General features: G+C 44.0%; 1 protein-coding gene across 2 annotated transcripts in view; it reads right to left on the bottom strand.

Annotated features, from left to right (window-relative positions):
- Window positions 1-3,434: 3,434 nt before the first annotated feature.
- The window catches only part of LARP4B (La ribonucleoprotein 4B), a 49,824-nt gene continuing 34,087 nt past the window's right edge, over window positions 3,435-19,171 (bottom strand). For both annotated transcript variants that reach the window (XM_016206953.2, XM_016206952.2), the window contains 6 exons: window positions 18,894-19,145; window positions 13,664-13,709; window positions 10,807-10,968; window positions 8,457-8,581; window positions 8,275-8,374; window positions 3,435-6,950 (listed from right to left, as the gene is read on the bottom strand). In XM_016206953.2, coding sequence (XP_016062439.1) covers window positions 6,678-6,950; window positions 8,275-8,374; window positions 8,457-8,581; window positions 10,807-10,968; window positions 13,664-13,709; window positions 18,894-19,145 — 958 coding nt within the window. In that variant the 3' untranslated portion in view covers window positions 3,435-6,677. The remainder of the gene's footprint in view (window positions 6,951-8,274; window positions 8,375-8,456; window positions 8,582-10,806; window positions 10,969-13,663; window positions 13,710-18,893; window positions 19,146-19,171) is intronic.

The raw sequence follows: 19,171 nt of genomic DNA, 5'->3' as shown, positions 1-19,171 counted from the left end.
GAGCCTGGCCCAGGCTGGGCAGGGCAGAAATGGGGCAGGATGGCTCCTTCAAAGGCGGCTGTGCCTACAACAGCTTTGGTTCATGGTCCCACCCACTGGCTTAAGTATGAAAAATAGAAAGTGGATTTTTTCATGTAGAAGACTTAAACATTTCCAGGCCCTGGACAAACAGCGCTAAACAAAATATATGCCCCTTGCCCCCAAATCCACTCTGTGACCCAATGAAGCGTCAGCTCCAGGGGAGGCTAGCAAACAAGGCACACAGAAACGTTCTATTTGATGGCGACGGGGACTGTGAGGAAAACCGAGCAGGGAAGGGCGGGCAGGTACAAGTTAACCAGAGTGGTCACAAGACTGGACGCAATTGAGCCTCTGTTATCACACAGATAGCCAGAGGCCAGTTTGAGACGCCCAGGGCCCACTGAGCCTGAGGACTTGTCAGGTCGTCCAGGTCACACCAGGTGGGCCCTTGGGTGGTTCTGACCAGGGCTGAGATCATAGGACCACTGTGGTGCCATGTGAGAAAGGACATGGCATAAGCATAAAAGCTGCAGTTACTGCATTGATCCAGAGGCAGATCAGTGTCCTGGAGATTTGCTGATGTGGGAGAAAGCACTCAAGGGTGAGTCCCAGGTTTGGGTCCAAGGAATGGACTGACAGGGCTGTCACTGCCTGAAGGGAGGTTGTTGGGGCAGCATCAGAAACTCGGCTGTGTTGCTTTTGGACACCCACAGTGATGGTGAGCTGACAGTTTAAGGAAAAGGTCTGGGGCAACCGAAACTTTGGTGGCCTTAAGCCTGCATGTGTCAGTGTTTGGGACAACACAGGTCTCATCACCAAGCTGCTGAATACTTGGGATTTATGAGATGCCCATAGTGGGCGGAGCCACTCTCAGGACACTGGGAAGACAGAGGGATCTTGGGCCCAAAGCAAGTAAATTAGATGAAATGCAAATAAAGTAAGATGGGAATAAGACAGAGATGACTTGGGATGGGCTCAGGGACAGGCTCTGTAAAGGGCCAACATGTGAACCAGAACTCGACTGATAGGAAGAGCAGTCAATCGAGAGGAGGAAGGGTTCCAAGGTAAGAAAACACTGAGGCGGAGCAGCTGGGTGTGATGAGCAGCAGCTGGAGGCTACGCTGTTTACACTTGATTCTGCAGTGTGGCATCAATCACAGGGTTTACCCCGGGGAATGCCTACAGGACCCTTCCAGCTGGTGTGAAGGGGGCTGCGGGTGTCAGAAGGCTGGAGGTCAGTTATGAGGCTTGTAAGAGGTGACCATGGCTAAGTAGGACGATGGGAAGCTCGGGGTGTCTTAGAAAGGTAGAGGCAACAGGAATGTCGATGGATTAGATATGGGAATAGGGAATCAGGGATGGTCCAGCTGTTTAAGTAACTGGGTGGGTAAGTGGTACCAGGTGAGATGGTGTTTTGTGCAGAAAACAAAGGACCTACTTTGAGTGTAGCAAGTCTGAGATAACTAAATTCAGGTGGCCACATCACGTGAGCTGTCAGCTATACAAGCCTGAAGCCTGAGGGGCTGCATTCACAGTGGGTGGGTTGGTGGCTGCCTCTCCTTTCCTAACAGAGTCCCAACCTGTCCAGGACCCTGCCCTCCCTGGTTCAAGAATAGACATGTCCCCATTCTGGAGTACATGTGAAATTTACTGCCAGTTTGATATAATTCCTAAATGCCACACAGAAACTCCCTTTTCCACTCCCTGGATATTAACGTGGCTCCTGCAACATCCTGTTCCAAGGACAAGCTGACCTTGAGGTGGCAGGACAGAGACATGAAAAGGGCACAGGTCCCTGGGGACATTTTGAGCTTCCTCTTTAGTGACATAATTTATTGTTGCTGATCCCCAGATAGGCTTGGATTTTAGGTGCTGTGGAATCACCCACATTTCCATGAAGTGTAGTTATGGACCTGCAGGAGACTGCCCTATAAGAAGGTGCAGATACAGCCAAGAGGACATGCCTGCCTGCTGGGCCAAAGATGAAATGCACAGGTGACAAGGTGTGTGTGACCCCCCACCCCCACAAAAAGGCCCAGACCAGCTGATGCACACATCTGTGAGCAAGTGCAACCATGCCGAGCCCACATCCGCCAATCCCCACGCACAACTGTCATTTAAGCCACTGCGTTTTTGGGTGGTTATGCAGAAATAGCAATTAATAATATCACCCAATTTCTTCCCAAATTTCCTAGGCCGGTTGCTACGCATGGAGAATACATACTCAATAAATATTTCATTAATTTGATAAATATTTATTGAGCATCTACTATGTCACAGTGTACAAAGAACGGGATACAATGGTGATCCAGATGGGCCTAATTCCCACCTTTATGGAGCACATTTAGTTATCATTGTGATGAGCTCTACAAAGGAAATTCTTAGGAACACAGAATGACGGGTGAATGGCATTCTATGGTGTCAGCAAGGAAACAGAACGTAGAATAAGAGCCACATAAAGATGCATGCATGTGTGGGACCTCTGTAACAAGAGTGGCTTTACACATCAGTGGAGAAATAAGGAACTAGTGATACAGGAAAAAGAAACGTCCCATATGATGGAAAAGTTGGGTTCTTACTTCAGACCATACACACACATACAGATCAATGAACTCCAGACGGACTAAAGACATATATATATATATATACACACACACACAAAAAGAGATTATGACTGGAGTAGGGAAAGATTTCATAAACAAAACCAAGACACTTGAAGGAAAAGACTGATTAATTTTACATGATAATTAAAAACTGTAAGATAAAAAATACTCTAAAGTTAAGAGATTCAGAAAATCTTTGTAACACATATAACAGACAAAGAATTACTAGCCAGTAGCCAAAACACATAAAGAGTACCAAGTCAGTAAGTAAAAGATAACCTAGTAGAAAAATGAAAAAGGATATGAACAGGCAATTCATAAAAGAAAATTGGTCAATTAACATCTAATCGGATCATCTGTCCACTAAATAAATAATATACTAAGAAGTTTCATCCTCCTTCAGCCTTTTACTAGAGCTGGTATCACCACTGTTTACGGAAAGATCAGTAACTTTGTTTTTGAGGCTCACTTAATGGTCTGAAAACCACATGACCCCAACATCAGCTCAGAGTGACACTATGGAGACATCTCACAAGACATGGCCCTTTAACACAAGAAACAAAAGATCCTGACACAGGGATACTTACTTTTGTGGTAAATCTTGGGTTTAATGAACAGTTTCCTCATGAACACTTGATTTTAATGCTTGCTCTGAATACCTTAAAACAAACCAACTGGGGAGAACCCTCATGCTGCAGAAAACTCACATGTGTGCTCAGAAGCCTTTATGATCCAAACACAAGTTGGAGGAAACTTGTATTTCATTCTCATGTACAGACAGGAATACACAAAAAGTTACTTTTAAAAAGGTACATTCTTCAAGAATATTTTAATTTAAAAAAAAAATCAAAAGAAAAACTGAACAGTGCCTAAATCTTTATTTTTCATAACCTACATTTTTTTTTTTCAAATTAGACAGTTTTACACTGAATGACACAAAAGGAAACTTAAATTACCAATAGTTACACGTAAGCTTGATTCCAGTCTTAATTAAAAGAACAGAACAAAACAAAACCCTCAAGAAAGCGTCCACATTACACTCATTTTGTGAACTGGCAGCTGTTGGCTCTCCTTCAGTCTTCGATTGTCTGCTGCTTTCTGTGTAACCCCTACCGACAGCTCACAAGTTCACACCCTCCTCACCTGACCTCGTGAGAAACAACCTGCAGTACTCCTGACTACAGCTAGTGCCAGCTGGTGATGAGACTACAGGAAGGCCTGATCAGAAACATCATGACACTAACTCTTTAAGAAGCAACTACAATACTTGAAATTCATGTCTGCAAAAATGGGGCCAGATTCTTATATTTCCAAAGTATCATCATCACACAATTGTACAAGTTAAAATGTCATTTGTGATCGCTGTATCTCTGATTCTATACCTCAAAATACTGCTGGGGGAAAACAAAGAGTTACATTATTTAAAATGTACAAAGCCATATACTACTAGCTGCGTGTGACAGCTGCCATCTACATCACAGCTTCCCTGTTGTACCAACTCCCATTCTTTCCTGTGAGTAGAAAATCTCAATAGTAGTATCAGAAAGGTGGTTTTTTGGACATCATACAGCTATTTGGCATATCACCTTTGCTTAATTAAAAAGGATGTTATAAAAATCCATCAGAGCAACATTTCAACTCTGGATGCCACACACTGTGGCTGTGGAAGCAGTTGCAGCAGCGCAGCCACACCATGCCCAGTGACTGGCCTGCTGCGGTCAGTGACCACCTTCATCCTGTATGCAGCTGCTGAGCTCTTCACTTGCCAGCTATGGTGGAGCTCCAGCAGGCACCACCTCAGAGAGAGAAAGGCTTTGTCTTTATACGATTTGGGGATGACCGTGGCTCCCTCCTCCAGCAAAGACCACACTAAGGAATTCCTAAGCTTGGAGCTTGCCTTTCCAACTCTCTTTATGGGACTCACTAGTTTGGGCATAAGAGGTCACTTATTTCTGTTTTTTTATCAGCTATCTGGCAACCACAAAGAAATAATCTCCACGTTCCTTTTAGAGGCATTTGCAAAATGTTAGCACTGTGGTGTACTTCTAGGTGTATAAACGATGCTGGCTGCTCGAGGAGGGCGTCTTCCTCCGGCAAGGTAAATCATGCTGGGCTATTGGTGATTTTCAGTAGTAGATTATTTTTCACTTCCTTTGAAGATACTGCCAGTTTCTGCTTTCTACATTACACTTCAAAAACCCTTTCACACCAGCTATGATTAGCACATATTTACATACTTTTAGGAAGAGCATGGACACATCCAAAGGCTTTCATGAGACTGTCTACTTCCCTCTGCAGTAGCAAAGAGGCAGAGTCAGCTCAACACACCAGTTTAAGAGGGAAGAAAAACCTCAACAAATTAAAATAATATTCAAACCACAACATTTAGTTTATCTACATCCAGCTCAATAGCAACATTTATAATATATCAATAATTTTTATCAGATTTTTCTCTTTAGGGTACCTTTTTAATATGTTCTGATTATTTACAACTGTACAAGCTAAGCACACACTCCCAAGTGCACATATTTAATACAGTATCGACTATTTGCATTTACAGGATTTTTCAACAATCTGAAAAAAGATCAACTGTGTAAGATCTTCAAGGTATATTACAAACATGACGGCTAGTTCTCGTACTCCAGTACGCTTACTCAGTAAAACTAGTGCCAGTAGATCCCACATCACTGAGTAATTGCAATCCACTCACGCCAACCCAGGGGCCGGTCTCCAGGAACTCTACGCTGTCTTATACAAAAGTTAAGGCAAAGTCATTTTCAAGTTTAAATAAAATTCAAGTCTTTAAATATTGGATGGAAATAATTTTTTTAAAAAAACCCTCAGTCTTGTTAAATAACATTTTGTGGAATAAACTTGTATGGTTACATTTAGCAGGAAATACTCGTAATGTCTGCTGCTTAGAATACTTAAAGAAAAAATTTAGGCATTTTAAAAGAAAATAATTTATATTTAACTTTATTATAAACTGCTAGCTTTAGTGCATGCGGGTTCAGAGTGCAGCACTTCCAGAAGGAAATCAGTGAGATCCTCATCTTGGAGGTAAGGAGAGTGGGAATTCTTACCCTCCACCACCACAGGGCACCACACACACTCTCCCACGATTAAGTGACGTTAAGTCCGAGTGCCAATGCGGAGGTACGGGGAGAGGCCCGTGGAAGCCAGCAACCGTATGGGAGACTCGGGAGCTGCGTGGGCTCCCAGCCCTCCTGCCAGCTCATGGGAATCAAACACCACCAGGGTACAATGTCGTGGTAACATGTCAGTGGGCAACAAAGTTTGTTTTCATTTAAGTTCTATTCACAATGTGCTTTGAATTTATCTTACATAATAGCCACTGAGACTGGAGTGAGGAGCTGGTTACTTGCTTGCAGTGCATCGAAACTCAAGGTTTTAGGCTCTCAGGGGCTCTCTGCAAGTTCATTCTGCTAGTAGATAAAAAACTGGACTGTACTTTTTACAAAAAGCTAGGATCACTAGTTAAGATTCTGAATGTGAGTACATGGCCCAGGCCAGTGTGTGGTACCATTTAACCCATCCCTCCTCCAGGCTACACCCACAACATCGCCTCGTGCCATCAACCCACTATCCTCAGCTTCGCCCATTTGCCCATCAGTCTGACATTCTTAGAGATATGCACTTGCTAACCAGTTATTTTAAAAAATAAAGTAGCACAGTTCCGCTTAATTTAGAAAAACTCACTATTTATAGCTTGCATTCATAGCCACATGGAGGCTTAATAAAAAATATCAATTTGTTAGGATAAATGCATTTTCTATCCTGAAAAAAATCAGACTTATGCATCACCTCCAGTTAAGCACCAACCTAAAATAAGGTTTATATTAATTAAATCCTGAAAAATAGATTTTTTCAAGAGGGGGGAACATCCGACTGAGAAGAAAAATAACTTGCAGGCATCTCATGGGCCTCGTCTACACTGCAAGCTCCTAACCAGCGGCTCATTCTCGGTACCAAGTGGGACAGTGCTTAGTTGTGGCGACCTCAGCTCCTCACAGCCCTCCCTGACCTTGGCGCTCACTGAGGGGACCTGGGAGGGGAGCTCTGTTCTCTGTGTGAACGCTTCCCTGCAGGCGGGGGTGAGGGCCGGCGGCCCGATGGCCTCCTCTGGTCCCTGGGTGGTCCTGGGTTGGACTTGGGGGCAGGGGGCTCTCTCTCCACGAGCTTCTTTTCTTCCTTCCCACAACCAACAGTGTTTGGCTTTTGTTCTTTTGGAGGTGGCAACGGGGAGGACGAAGGCTCTCTACTCGTCCTCTGGCAAATCTCGGCGTAGCTGGGTTTTCGCAGTTCCTAGGAAAAGACACAGCTCTGGGATTACATGAACAACATGACCTCTCCAGGGGCAACAGGTGAAAATACTGTTCTTTTAAGGTAAAAAACGTTTTCAACTGTAATCAAATTCCCACATTCAAAAGTTTTTTTACTTATAAAGACTTCATAAATTTCAAAAATGTAGTTTCCTCTGCAGCACAACTTTTCCTCTAAGAAACTCTAGAAATATAAAAATGGGTAAAACTAGGAAAGGCATTGATGTGTAAAGTGCTGACTGAACTCATTCCAACTTGTAGTATTTTTGAGCCACATGAAACCCCAAAGGAAGCCTAAGAAAACCGGGTGCCCCAAGAAGACAGCAGCACCAGCTTTCTCTGTCCTTGCTTCCTCCAAACATACCACTGTGCAGCACAGTGCAGCCCAGCTTACAAATGGACTTCAGAATCGTCTTTAAAATGTTTTGGCTCATTTTTAACTACAGAGGGCTGGTAGTGTGGGTTCAGGAAAGGAAGAGTTAAAAACTTTGAAAAAAAGTGACAAGAGAGCAATTAAAACTATCTGATCTCTATAAATTATTTAAATTAAAAATAATTTTAACCTAAAAAAACTTTTTCACCCTAGCCAGTTTGGCTCAGTGGTTAGAGCATCTGTCTGAGGACTGAAGGGTCCAGAGTTCAATTCTGGACCATACCTCAGCTGCAGGCTCAATTCCCGGCCCTGGTTGGGGCCAATGTGGGAGGCAACCAACCGATGTGTCTCTCTCTTATTGATGTTTCTTTCTCTCTCTCCACCCAGCCTCCTCACTATCTGAAAAAGCAATGGAAAAAATATCCTTGGGTATGGATTAAAGAAATTTTTTTTTTCTTCTTTCAAGAGTCAACCTAGTGGACGGTACGGGTTTAACTCCTCAATCTAAATGACAAAAGCTCATCAAGACCAAATTGAGGAAACACAAATCAGAACAGAATAGGCTGGATCCACCTTGAGGGAAGGGTTTGAGAGGTGAGCAGGGTATGAGAGGTGGGCAGGGTGAGATGCCTCCTTGAATTCTCAGTGCCTATGAGCAACAGCCATGCTCAGATGAGCATGTATCCTACAGGAACTGGAGTCCTGTAACTACTTAAAAGGACAACCTCGTTAAACTAACACTGAAATAAGAGTGCTCATGACAGTGGTGACAAGAAATAAACAGTTAGCTGAAGTCATTAGTACATATCCAAGGTATCCTAAAGAGGAAGCATACCACACACAGTAGTAAAAGCCCACCAAGTCAGACTGTGCTGACAATGAGCTGATTTGAGAAGGAGCTGCTTTCCTCCCACCCAATGCCCCTGGCACCTACCGTGGTGGTGCCGTTCACCTGCACCGATTTACTGGCGGTGGTGGAAATAAGTCTGTCTGCACTCGGGGCTTCCCTTGGCTTCTCCACCACCTTGGGGTCCCTGTGAAAAGGCCACCCAACATGTGAGTCACACATAACAGCAATCCCAGTGGGTGAGGAGGAGGCAGCAGGATGGTACTTACTCGGGCAGGTGGGTAGGGGAAGGGGTGCGCTCGTGGGCCACAGACAGGGTGCAGGGGGCTGGCCCTGGGGGCTCTCTGGGGGTCGCTGCGGGAAGAGTGCTCGTGCTTGCATCTGCGCTGAGGCTCTGAAAACCATTGGAGTCAGAATTTACAGTCAGGTAGAGCAGCATGGGTCACATCTCTCATAATAATCTACAGCACACCAATAGGGGTACCAGCCTGACTGACGGATGGCTGTCTGCCCTCCTCCTGTGGCACCAGGTGGGCACTGTCATGCTGAGTGGGCAGTCAGAAAAGGAAACAGAGACCAAGTCTGTCCTCCCAGCAACTCATTCATAGTCTCTGGCCCTCTTCTGTGTTTCCACCATGTTTTCTGCAAGCTTGTTTTCCCAAATAAACAAATATCAAAAACACCAATTATTCTCCAACACCCCCATGCCTAGCACAGCCTGGTATAGAACAAATACAAGTATCTCTTGAATATGGAATTCCTAGCACAATTCAGTGAAACCAACAAAAACCAAAAACACCAACACTTCCATACCAACATAATTTGGAGTGTCTTGAGGTGAGTGGCAGCTGTCCCCACCTGAGTTCAAAAACAATCCCAGGGAGTGATGTTAACTCTTTCAATTAACAGGGGAAGAAACTTAACTCAGAACTTTTAGGTTAATCATCCATGGTGACAAGACAAAGACCTGACACCAAATGTTCTTATTCCAGCCATTGACACTCCCCGCTCCCAACAGCCCTTGTGCACAGTGACAGCTCATACATGCAGTCTTCTTCATGATGTGCAATTAACAAGAAAGGCAAGAGAATACATAAAGAATTGGAAGGGAGATTAAATGTAAAAAGACAACATTTCCTACAATTTTACTTTTCAAAGTAGACAAAAGGTTCAGAAGTAAACTGAACAGAAAAGCACTGAGGGAGATGAGATGAATGTGACTGCACCATCTATACCCCTCTACCCCCAGCATGGGGGACCAAAGACATGGGGATCTCCCTGAAAACCATCGTCTTATAGAGTTTGTGCTCAAGGTTGGTGGAAATGTGGAAAGGGAAAATGCTTCCTTTTTGGAAAAGCTCAGTTACCCAGGATCCAACTGATCCTGACACAATGGCATGTGAGGAGTCAGGATGTAACAGCACCTCAAATCTCTGAGGCCTTCCCCAGGCCCTGCATAGCTGCTAAGTCTCCTCCTGACCAGTGTCATGGAGGTAGGAAAAAACTATTGTAGGTGCTCTCCAAGAAGCAGGGATGCAGGCTCTCACCTGGCCATGGAATCAGGCTCTGACTTTTTAAAAGTAGCAATTCTTTCGTCCAAAGAAATTTTACACAGAAACTCAAATATAAGTAGAAGTAGTTGACATAGGGCAGTTTGCTCTGCCCACCACTGGGGGGAGTAAAAGTAAGTTGGAAAACTAGAATTCATCTTTAAAATGCACTTGTTCTGAGGCACTTAGGACTCAGAAATTACTGTTTAAAAGTTTAGAATAATGCACGAGATATGCCAACTTTAATATGTGATTGATAATTATAACCTCAAAGGTTAAGAACAGCAGTAACCACGTATCAGCATGAAAAGGACTGAAAACTGGCTATAAATCCCATGTAAACCTCAGCTTGGTGACCGAGGGGCTTCATGGTGGCCTGGAGTCTGGATGTGGCCCACCCTAATCCAGAGGCCAGGGAGTTCTGATTCCTAACATCTGGGAGTGGATTTCCATTGGAAAAAAAGACATAGGGGGATTACTCCTGGCAGCAGCACAAAGCTCTCTGTACCTCATTAACTGTAGCAGATCCCAGGAGCACTGGAAATGAATCCCCTGTGACTTCAGTAGCTCAAGCTGATTCCTGGGATTGTAATCACATAGGGAAGTGAAAGCAGCTAGTCTGGAGCCTACATAACTCATCAAAAGCCACTAGTATTAAAATTATCTCAGGCTTGTTATTCATGTAGTTTACAAAAAATTGTATTACTTTTGGTGTAATTCAGTATTTTCTATTTGATTCTTCTGACTTGTAATATAAAGGCAGGTCCTAAATAACAACAATAAAAATGCCATCTGAGTTTCTGGGTGAGAGATTGTGTATGTAATGCACACCACAGCACAGGTGTCTTTCTCGAACCTTGGCAGACTGGGAAATAAGAGACTTCAGTGCTAGGTTCAACTCTGACCCTACCACTCAAAATCTGTGCGGTCTCTGCAAATCATTTACCCTCTCTGTACCTCCTCTGCCTGTGAAAAAAATTGTGTGTGTAAAGAGCTCAGCCCAGTGCCTGGCAGGAAATCAGTGCTAAGTAAATATTAGCAACCATGAGGCTTGTGACATGTATCTTACCCTTTCCTTTGATCCTAGTAGCAAGCTAGATAGCCTGTTTTCAAACAAGTCCTCAGTCTTCAAGTGGCCTGCTGCCCCAGGCAGTGGGGGGAAGTTAGACAGTCCCAATTCGAAGCTCGGGGATGGAGGTTTTGGTGGCGTTGGAGATTGGGTCTGACTCCTCTGAAAGAGAACACCACCACAAAGTCGCACAAGTGCAGATAGTACCGTGCTGAGAAACACAGCAGAAGAGTAAGGCAATAATCCATTCTCTAACCTTCTGATTTCCACATCTGTATGAAAAAACAGATAATCTGACCACAACACTTTGTCACCTAATCAATAATCACTTAGTAGGTCAAAATTCACTTAGTAGGCAAGTTCCACCATCGAGAGCATAGCTGTAAAGCTGAGCCCTCAAGGCTGCTGCTAGGCATGATCGTATATGCTTTATGAAGCCGCTTCTCTATGCCCAAGACCCTCTGGTTCCTGGTACAGTGGGCTGACACAGACTGGCAACAAAGTGATAGCTATGGACAAGAAAGATGCTGTAGAACAACTGGACCCCACTGTCAAAAATTAGAGTAGCCTGATTCTAGACATTAACCTATTCATCTCCAGACAAATTTTGCGTTAATACAAAATAGTGTGTAATCTAAGTCATAAACGAGGTAGTAAAAGAAAACAATCAAAGAAGGCCACTCTTTCAACTCTCTACAACTTATGTATGAAATTTTACAGATTTCCATTAGGAAAAAAATAAACCATTTAACAAAAAAGGGGGAGGGGGCGGTTCAGTTATCTGAAAATTAACTTACAAAAACACTATTAGGTATGAGATTATCACATTCTTGACTTCAAGAACATAAAGTTGGCAGAATAATATCCAAGTGTAAATCATAAGCCCAAGATCTCAGGAAAAAGGCAGTGATATTTTATTGAAAAACTACAATCAACCTGTTTAAATAAGCTAGAGTCATTTTGTACATTTTTAGGTACTTGCTGAAAGCGACAAGGAACAGGAAGGGGAAATGAAGTTTCTACTTAGGTGGTATTTTTGTTGAATGTTAGCCACTCTAAGTGGATGCAGTGCTCTCATGAGGCTCACTCGAACTGGAAGGGCTGATACTTCCTAGAAACTTATACCAACAAGAAGATCATTCCCTCCAGAAGTAGAATCTGGAGAAAATCTTGTTAGAACTCAAGTGAGAGCAGGTTAAGGATGACATGAACCCAAGGTGGCAGCAATCCCATGCCTCCTGTGGGCAGCCTGCCAGCCTCTCTCCTCCACTATGGGGCAGGCACCGAGTTGAGCCTCACTCTGCTCAGTCAGGAGCCCTCAGAGTGGAGCTTGCACTTACTAACAGCAGCCGCGATGGTCTCTATAACTGAGCATAGACAGCATGAATTTTCAGAGCTCGAAGCAATTTTCAGAGATTTTATTTTATATATCTTCATGTTTTCAGAAGATAAGCATTTTGAGGAGAAATACTTCACAAAAATTTATAAATCTCGATTGTTAGGGACAAAAGAGGCAGGCAACAACTGTCCAGACACAGAAGTCACAAAATGACATACCTACGGATGAGGTTTTATCTTGAAGGCAGTGTTTAACACTTTAGAATCTGATGGGCTTTAGGTGAGATATCAGTGCTGCCCCAGTCCTATAGGCTTAGTCAGGCCAACGCTCAGCTGTATGTTACGTCACTAGGTTTCTGAAGTCAACAGAATGTCCCAGTGCAACAACAGGTATACTCTCTTTAATAAGTATAACTGTGTCACGTGCCTGGGATTCTAGGTGGCTCCCAGGTATGAATATGTGAACTAGGAACACAAAACAATGAAACAGAAACGACAACCAGAGAAAATTTCACCTTTTTAGGTGATATAGTGAGTGAGCAATGGGAGTAACCATGTAAGATAACTATAGGCTCTGAAGAGATTAGGATGGTAGTCTTGGTAGTTCAAACATTACAGGAATCATTAATTCCACTGGAACCAGCAAATATAAACTGCCTTACCAAAGGGTTCACTAAAAACTAGACTAAACAGGCTAATAACAGAATTATGGGAAGTTATGATTAATTTGTACATTCTAAGTTCCAAAGAAAATACATTTTCTGTAATGGGGAAGCACATACTTGATGGGTCAGGGGGCTAGAGAAAGAATTTTTTCATCTTTGCCAGTTCTCCAAGTGTGGACTTTATTCTACACCTGCAGGTCCAGGAAACAACCTTCCTTCCTTCGTGTCTTCCTGTGTACTGTGAGGATGTTTTCCACCACTTTGTGTGGAAACCCACCATATCAGCACTCATCAAAGCTCAGCAGAACATTATGCACAGGCTGAACTGTCATCACCTAAGACGACGGGACCTTGCCCACATGCCCACCACTCACATAAACCCACCACCATAAGTTACAGTGGAGGAAATGCCTTCTACATAGCAGGCACAGTTTTGAAGAAAAAAGACAGGTGAAGTATTTTCTACATGGGAAAAGCTTATTCTGCTTGCCAAACTTAATGAGCACAGTTATTTTAAATTATACTATATAGTAAACCACACAGCAATGACTCATGTGGACACCTGCAGATCGATTACATCATGTGCATACTACTTTCCTGGCTGTACCTACTGCACAACACACACACACACGTGTGTCATGTAGTACCTCAGAAAATTAGCCACCACCCTCTCCCCATTAGAGCATCAAAAATATCACCTATCACTTAATGGATGTCACATTAAAGGAAAGCATCTTTAAAAATCCTCCCTATTATGTCTTAACTCTTATTTAATTATAATTACATCTCATGCTTGCTTAATATAAATTAGATTTAAATGTCTTACAAAAATGACACAAACTTGATGTACTCACTGTAAACTTCTCCTCTCTTTTCTTCCGGTAACCGAAGGAATTTTTCCTAGAGGGAAAGCAAGCAAAACACTGTTAACTTTTCCCACTTGGAACTTCCTATGCCCAGCTCTGGCTCCCTCTCCCTTGGTCTTCACCACACTGTTGTCTGTGTCCATGGGTTATGCATGTGTTCTTTGGCTAATCTCTTCGCTTTCTTTTATGAAGTCCCTCCCATCCCCCTTCCCTCTGACATCTGTCGGTCTGTTCCATGCCTCTGGTTCTCTTTTGTTTGTCAATTTATTTTGTTCATTAGGTTCCACATATAAGTGAGATTACATGGTATTTGTCTTTCTCTGATTGGCTTATTTTGCTTAGCATAATAACCTCCAGGTCCCATCCATGCTTGTAGTAAAGGGTAAGAGTTCCTTTTTTTTCTTACAGCTGTGTAGTATTCCATTGTGTACCACAGCTTTTTATCCACTCATCTACTAATGGGCACCCAGGCTGTTTTCAGATCTTGGCTATTGTAAATAACGATGCTATGAGCACAGGGATGCATATATTCTTTCTGGTTGGTGTTTCGGGATTCTTAGGATATATTCTCAGAAGTGTGATTGCTGGGTCAAACAGCAGTACCATTTTTAATTTTTTGAGGAAACTCCATACTGTTTTCCACAGTGGCTGCACCAGTCTACATTCCCACCAGCAGTGCACACGGGTTCCCTTTTCTCCACGTCCTCACCAGCACTTGTTGATTTACTGATGCTAGCCATTCTGTGAGGTGATACCTCATTGTATTTTTTTTTGGTATTTTTTAAAATCGATTTTAGAGAGATGAAGGAAGAGGGAGAAAAGGGGAGGGAGAGAGGGGGAGGGAGAGAGAGGGAGAGAGAAACATCAATGCGAGAGCAGAACATTGATCAGCTGCCACCTGCATGCCCCCTACCAGGGATTGAGCCTGCAACCTGGGCATGTGCCCCAACCTGAATTGAACCAGTGACCTTTCAGTGCACCAGACAATGCTCAACCATCTGAGCAAGGACTCACTGTGGTTTTAATTTGCATCTCTCTCATGATTCCCACTTGGAACATTTTTCACTGGGCACATGTAAGAGCACATATATTCAATCTTTATGACTTTGTAATCTCTTACAATGACTTTTGATTATAAATCCCAACCTTAAGAAGTATAAGCAAAACAAACAAAAACTATATATTAAAGGACTAAAAATGACATCTAGATAGGTAAATAAAAATATTTAAAGAATGCTCCTAGTGGCTATTTCTAATTTTTGTTATATCAACCTTGAACATCCATTCAGTTGGAATGACAGAATGTGTAAAATCTGACACTGAGCTACACAGGTGAATTGTTAGAGAATGGTGATAAAATGTATCGAATTTACTGTCAAAATGCAAACCCCCAATAGCCTCATCAGCTCTTGCTGCACCCCCTTCAACCCTTAGAGTTCAGAGTCAATGGCCTACCCTTCACCACCAAACACACAAGTGTTTCTAAACCTCAAGCACTGTCTCTATCCAGCTGCTGACTACATGCACAGCATTCTAGACACACAGGCAGCAGAGCTGGGCCACGCACTGCAGCGCATAACCAGGGACCACAACAGCACGCCCTGAGGATACAAAGACACTTTCACTGCCCTGGATGGGCTTTGTGGGCTAACAATTCATGCATTATTCCAATTTATAATTTCATTTCTATTTACTTAACCTTTTGTTATTTCACATAAATGCAAAGACTAGCTGGGGGCCTTGGATTATATAAATTGGAAAGAAGTTTAGAAATACTCTTGACTAATTATTTTATAGAAAATCTACAAGCAACCTTGCACAAATGGTCTAATTAATTAGGATGAGCTCAGAGCCCTCGACTGTGCCAAGTAGGACATGCGTAAAGCCTCTGGTTCACCCCTCCAGAAGCACAGTGCAAACCTCTACGATTCTGGAGCAAAGCCACACCCTCTGCTGCAGAATCAATTCCAGAAATAGTTCCTAGCTTTCAGTTGACTCCTAGTAGAGCCTAAATGTAGACATCAGTAGCCATGGACTTGAGCCGCCCATCATAATGGGGCACTAAGCCATGGAGATGGGCACAAACACTATCACCCACCAGCAGCAGAAGCAGCACATCAGAGCCAGAAGTCCAGTCCTGTGCATCTCCCCTTGCTTTTAATCGACACCTACAGCCTTGTGGGGAGTCCTTCAGCACAAAGGCAAAGGGAGAGGAGTTTCAGACCTAGATTACCGATGGCCATGCAGTGTCAGGCTGCCTCAGCATCACACCTCTATAAAGAGCACCTCTGAAAGCTAGAGTGCAGGGGGATCACCCCAGAGAGCATAAGTTCAAGCAACGTATTTGTTATCGTCTGTGTCTGGTTGCAAAAATAGCTGAAAGTATGCATGTACACTGGTTCTTGAGCACGGGGGCCATGGATCAGGCTGGATGAGAGACCCACAAAGACCAAGACTCAAAGTATGGTGACAAAAGACCTTGGGAGTCTTGTGGAAGGAACAGTGTCAAGGCATCTGTGTTGAAGTCATCTTCAGAAGTGACCCTTGACAGCCAGGAGAAAAGAGGTGGTGAGACCAGCCAGCCTCTTCCTGGTCACCCCAAGTGCACAAGTCATACTTGGGCTCGCAGTTTATCACTACCTTAGTGGTGCCAGCCCTGTCTCATCCTGGAGGAGGCAGCACCTCTGCCTGCCACCACCCTGTCAGCACCACTCAGCAGATCTAAGGAGATGCCACCTTCACCCCATGGTGTCAGTGCAGTGTTGGCCCAACTCAGAGGTCCATCCCACAGAAACAGAAGTGTTGTGTGCCCACTCTGGGGAGCAGACTGGCTGAGTGAACACAGCTGCAAGGCTAGGGGTCAGTAGCACCCTCAGAGAATGGCCCTAACTCAGGAGATGCAGCATATGCTTTGCATATGAGCACAGCTAGGGCCATGGCAGCACATAGGTCCAGCCACCACAGAGCACACCCAATACTCTATCTGCAAAATTTCTGCTTCCTGTGCCCACAACTTTGAATCCTGGTGGTTTGGCTGTCTTGGTTCCCAGAGCCAGTTATGTCACCTGGCTCTCACCAGGTGACATAACTGAGACAGCGTCTGCTGAGCTGGGGTTCTTCCTGCCACTGATCCTGACTGGCTGACTGATCTATAGGTTGCTGCTACAGAAGGGGTTGGAGAACCATGTGTGGTCCAAGGGGAATCTCTCGGATGCCTCACACTGCTCCTTATGCTCAACACATGAAGTTAATGGAAAACAAAACAAAAACCAGGAAAAGGGGGAGTGCTGGGGGGGGGGGGGGCCACACACAGCTACTGTGGCTCAGGTCCTGCAGGATCACCCTCCAGCTGAAGAGCCCTGAGCACCCAAAAAGCCTTGTCTGAAGACAAAGGAAACGTGAGGAAGAGGGAAGGAGCCACCCATCAGTATCAACCAGGGCTTCCTGCTTGGCTTTTCCTTCTGCGTCATGTATGCTGCTGCATATCAGCTCAACTCTTCTCTCTCCTGATGTCTTCCTAGTGGTGGTCGCAGTCCTTAGGGTACAGACGATTTATGTGGGAGTCTCCATTTGTTGGGCAAAGGCAAATTAATTCATCACTGCTGTAGTTTGAAAGTTCAAGTGCTGCGGGACAACTGTACATATCCAGTGTGGCCAGAGCTGGGTACCGCTAGTCAACCAGATGCTTCTCAGCTTCAAGTGGACCCTTTACACTCCCATGTGACACTGAGCAGGTATTCCTCAGGCCCTGTCTTTCCATTGCCAGGACGTTTTTTCAACAGGACGTGCTAGAGGGAGATGGAGAAGTGAGGGGAGGACCTGGTAACCTGTCTTCCTGGTGGCACTTTTTCTGCATTGTCCCTCTAGCAGCATGGCAGGCACTGCCGTTCCTTAGAGTCTGGCCTCAGTTCCAAAAGTCCTGCTCCAAGCCTCTTGGTTTGATAAGCCCAAACACTCCCAATGACCCCTGCCCTATGGGTAATGCTTCCTAAAATCTGCATTTCCTCAGCATCCCCTTTGTCTTTCAGCCCTCCAATAACCTCCTGAACCAACTTTACATCAAATTTCTTGAAGATATGCAGTCCCACAACAGTTCTGCAGTATGCTGTCTTCAGCTATTCTAACTATCCTACAACCCCTCCAAGGCCTGGCCTTGTGGATTAACCACCATGAATGCAATGGACTGCCTCTGGCCCTCACACCCCGAACCTGTGCTGGAAGCACATTCTGAGTTAGGAAAAAAGAGGAATCAACATTACTAGAGTCTCTGCGTGTCACACACTGTGCTCTACACTCTGTATGAAGCACTCGGAAATATGTTCATCTTAAGTATTCAAAGTAGTTAAAAAAAAAAAAAAAAAAAAAGCAGCTTAGGCAGGTTGAGCTAGTTATCTGTCAGAGTGGATTTCCCTCCTGACATCCCATGTGGAATAAATCACTGAGAGAACGAACTGGATATAGCCAGCTTCAATCTGTCAATCCCAGGCAGGAGAGCACTGACTGAACACACGACCAGGACTCACTTCCACCTTTTAAATCTCACCTCTCTAACAGAATGCAAGTGGCATAAGGCAAGACAGCAAGCTGCTTCAAAGAAAAGGGGAAAAGAGAGTGGACACAGTCCACTATTAGGATGTGGTAACAGTCCAGGTAATAACCAGACATTACACAACCAACGTCACCAGATTGAACACCCAAGGGTGGAAATCTCCCCTAAAAGGCAACCACTTAACCGTAACAGCTTTTGTTTATAAAGAAATTTAGTACTAATGGAATTTAAACTCGACTGCCTGGCTACACAACTCATTATGTCTATTGTGTGACCCTGCAGGCTGGAAAAGAAGCAAGACTGGAACAGAAGACATGGGCCCTCTATACGGGCAGGAATGGGACTGGAGACTAGAAGCTCACAGACTGTGGAGTCTGGTATCTATATGGCTCGAACATCTCCACAAATAATGACTGTGATCTAACATGGTTCCATTCCATCCATAGTTTATATTACAATAAAGATGAGACCAGTTAGGTCTCTAATCTTAAAGTAACCCCTCTGAGTAACTATATAAAACCTTTGATGGTTGTTGTAGCTTTCAATTTTATTTTGTGATGTATTTGAAAATAATGATTATAAAAAACATACCTCAATTCATGGAATTTAAAAATATTAATAGTTTATAAGTACATAGTACCCATCCAACAGCAGTTCTAAGTAACTCACCTGCCTCTACCTAAGCCAGGAGAGGATTCAAGACTGCTCTGCTCCACCCGCCCGGTTCCTGCATCTCTCTTGGCATAAGCTGGAGGGTTCTGTATGCGGGTTCTAGGTTGGCCTGTCTGCCTTGTTTGTGGGCTCCGCACACCATTAATTAATCGATCCGCGGTGAAGTTAAATATCGACGGACTTTCTAACAGCCCAGGTCCTCTCTCTGCACTAGGAATGGCGTGGCGCAGATGGGATTTACTAGGATTCCTGCAAATGAAATGTTTGTAAAGGCT

Source organism: Miniopterus natalensis, chromosome 1, assembly GCF_054644295.1.
Source record: "Miniopterus natalensis isolate mMinNat1 chromosome 1, mMinNat1.hap1, whole genome shotgun sequence".
NCBI lineage: Eukaryota > Metazoa > Chordata > Mammalia > Chiroptera > Miniopteridae > Miniopterus > Miniopterus natalensis.
The sequence above is the reverse complement of the archived record's forward strand: the minus strand, read 5'-3'. Positions and strand labels throughout refer to the sequence as shown.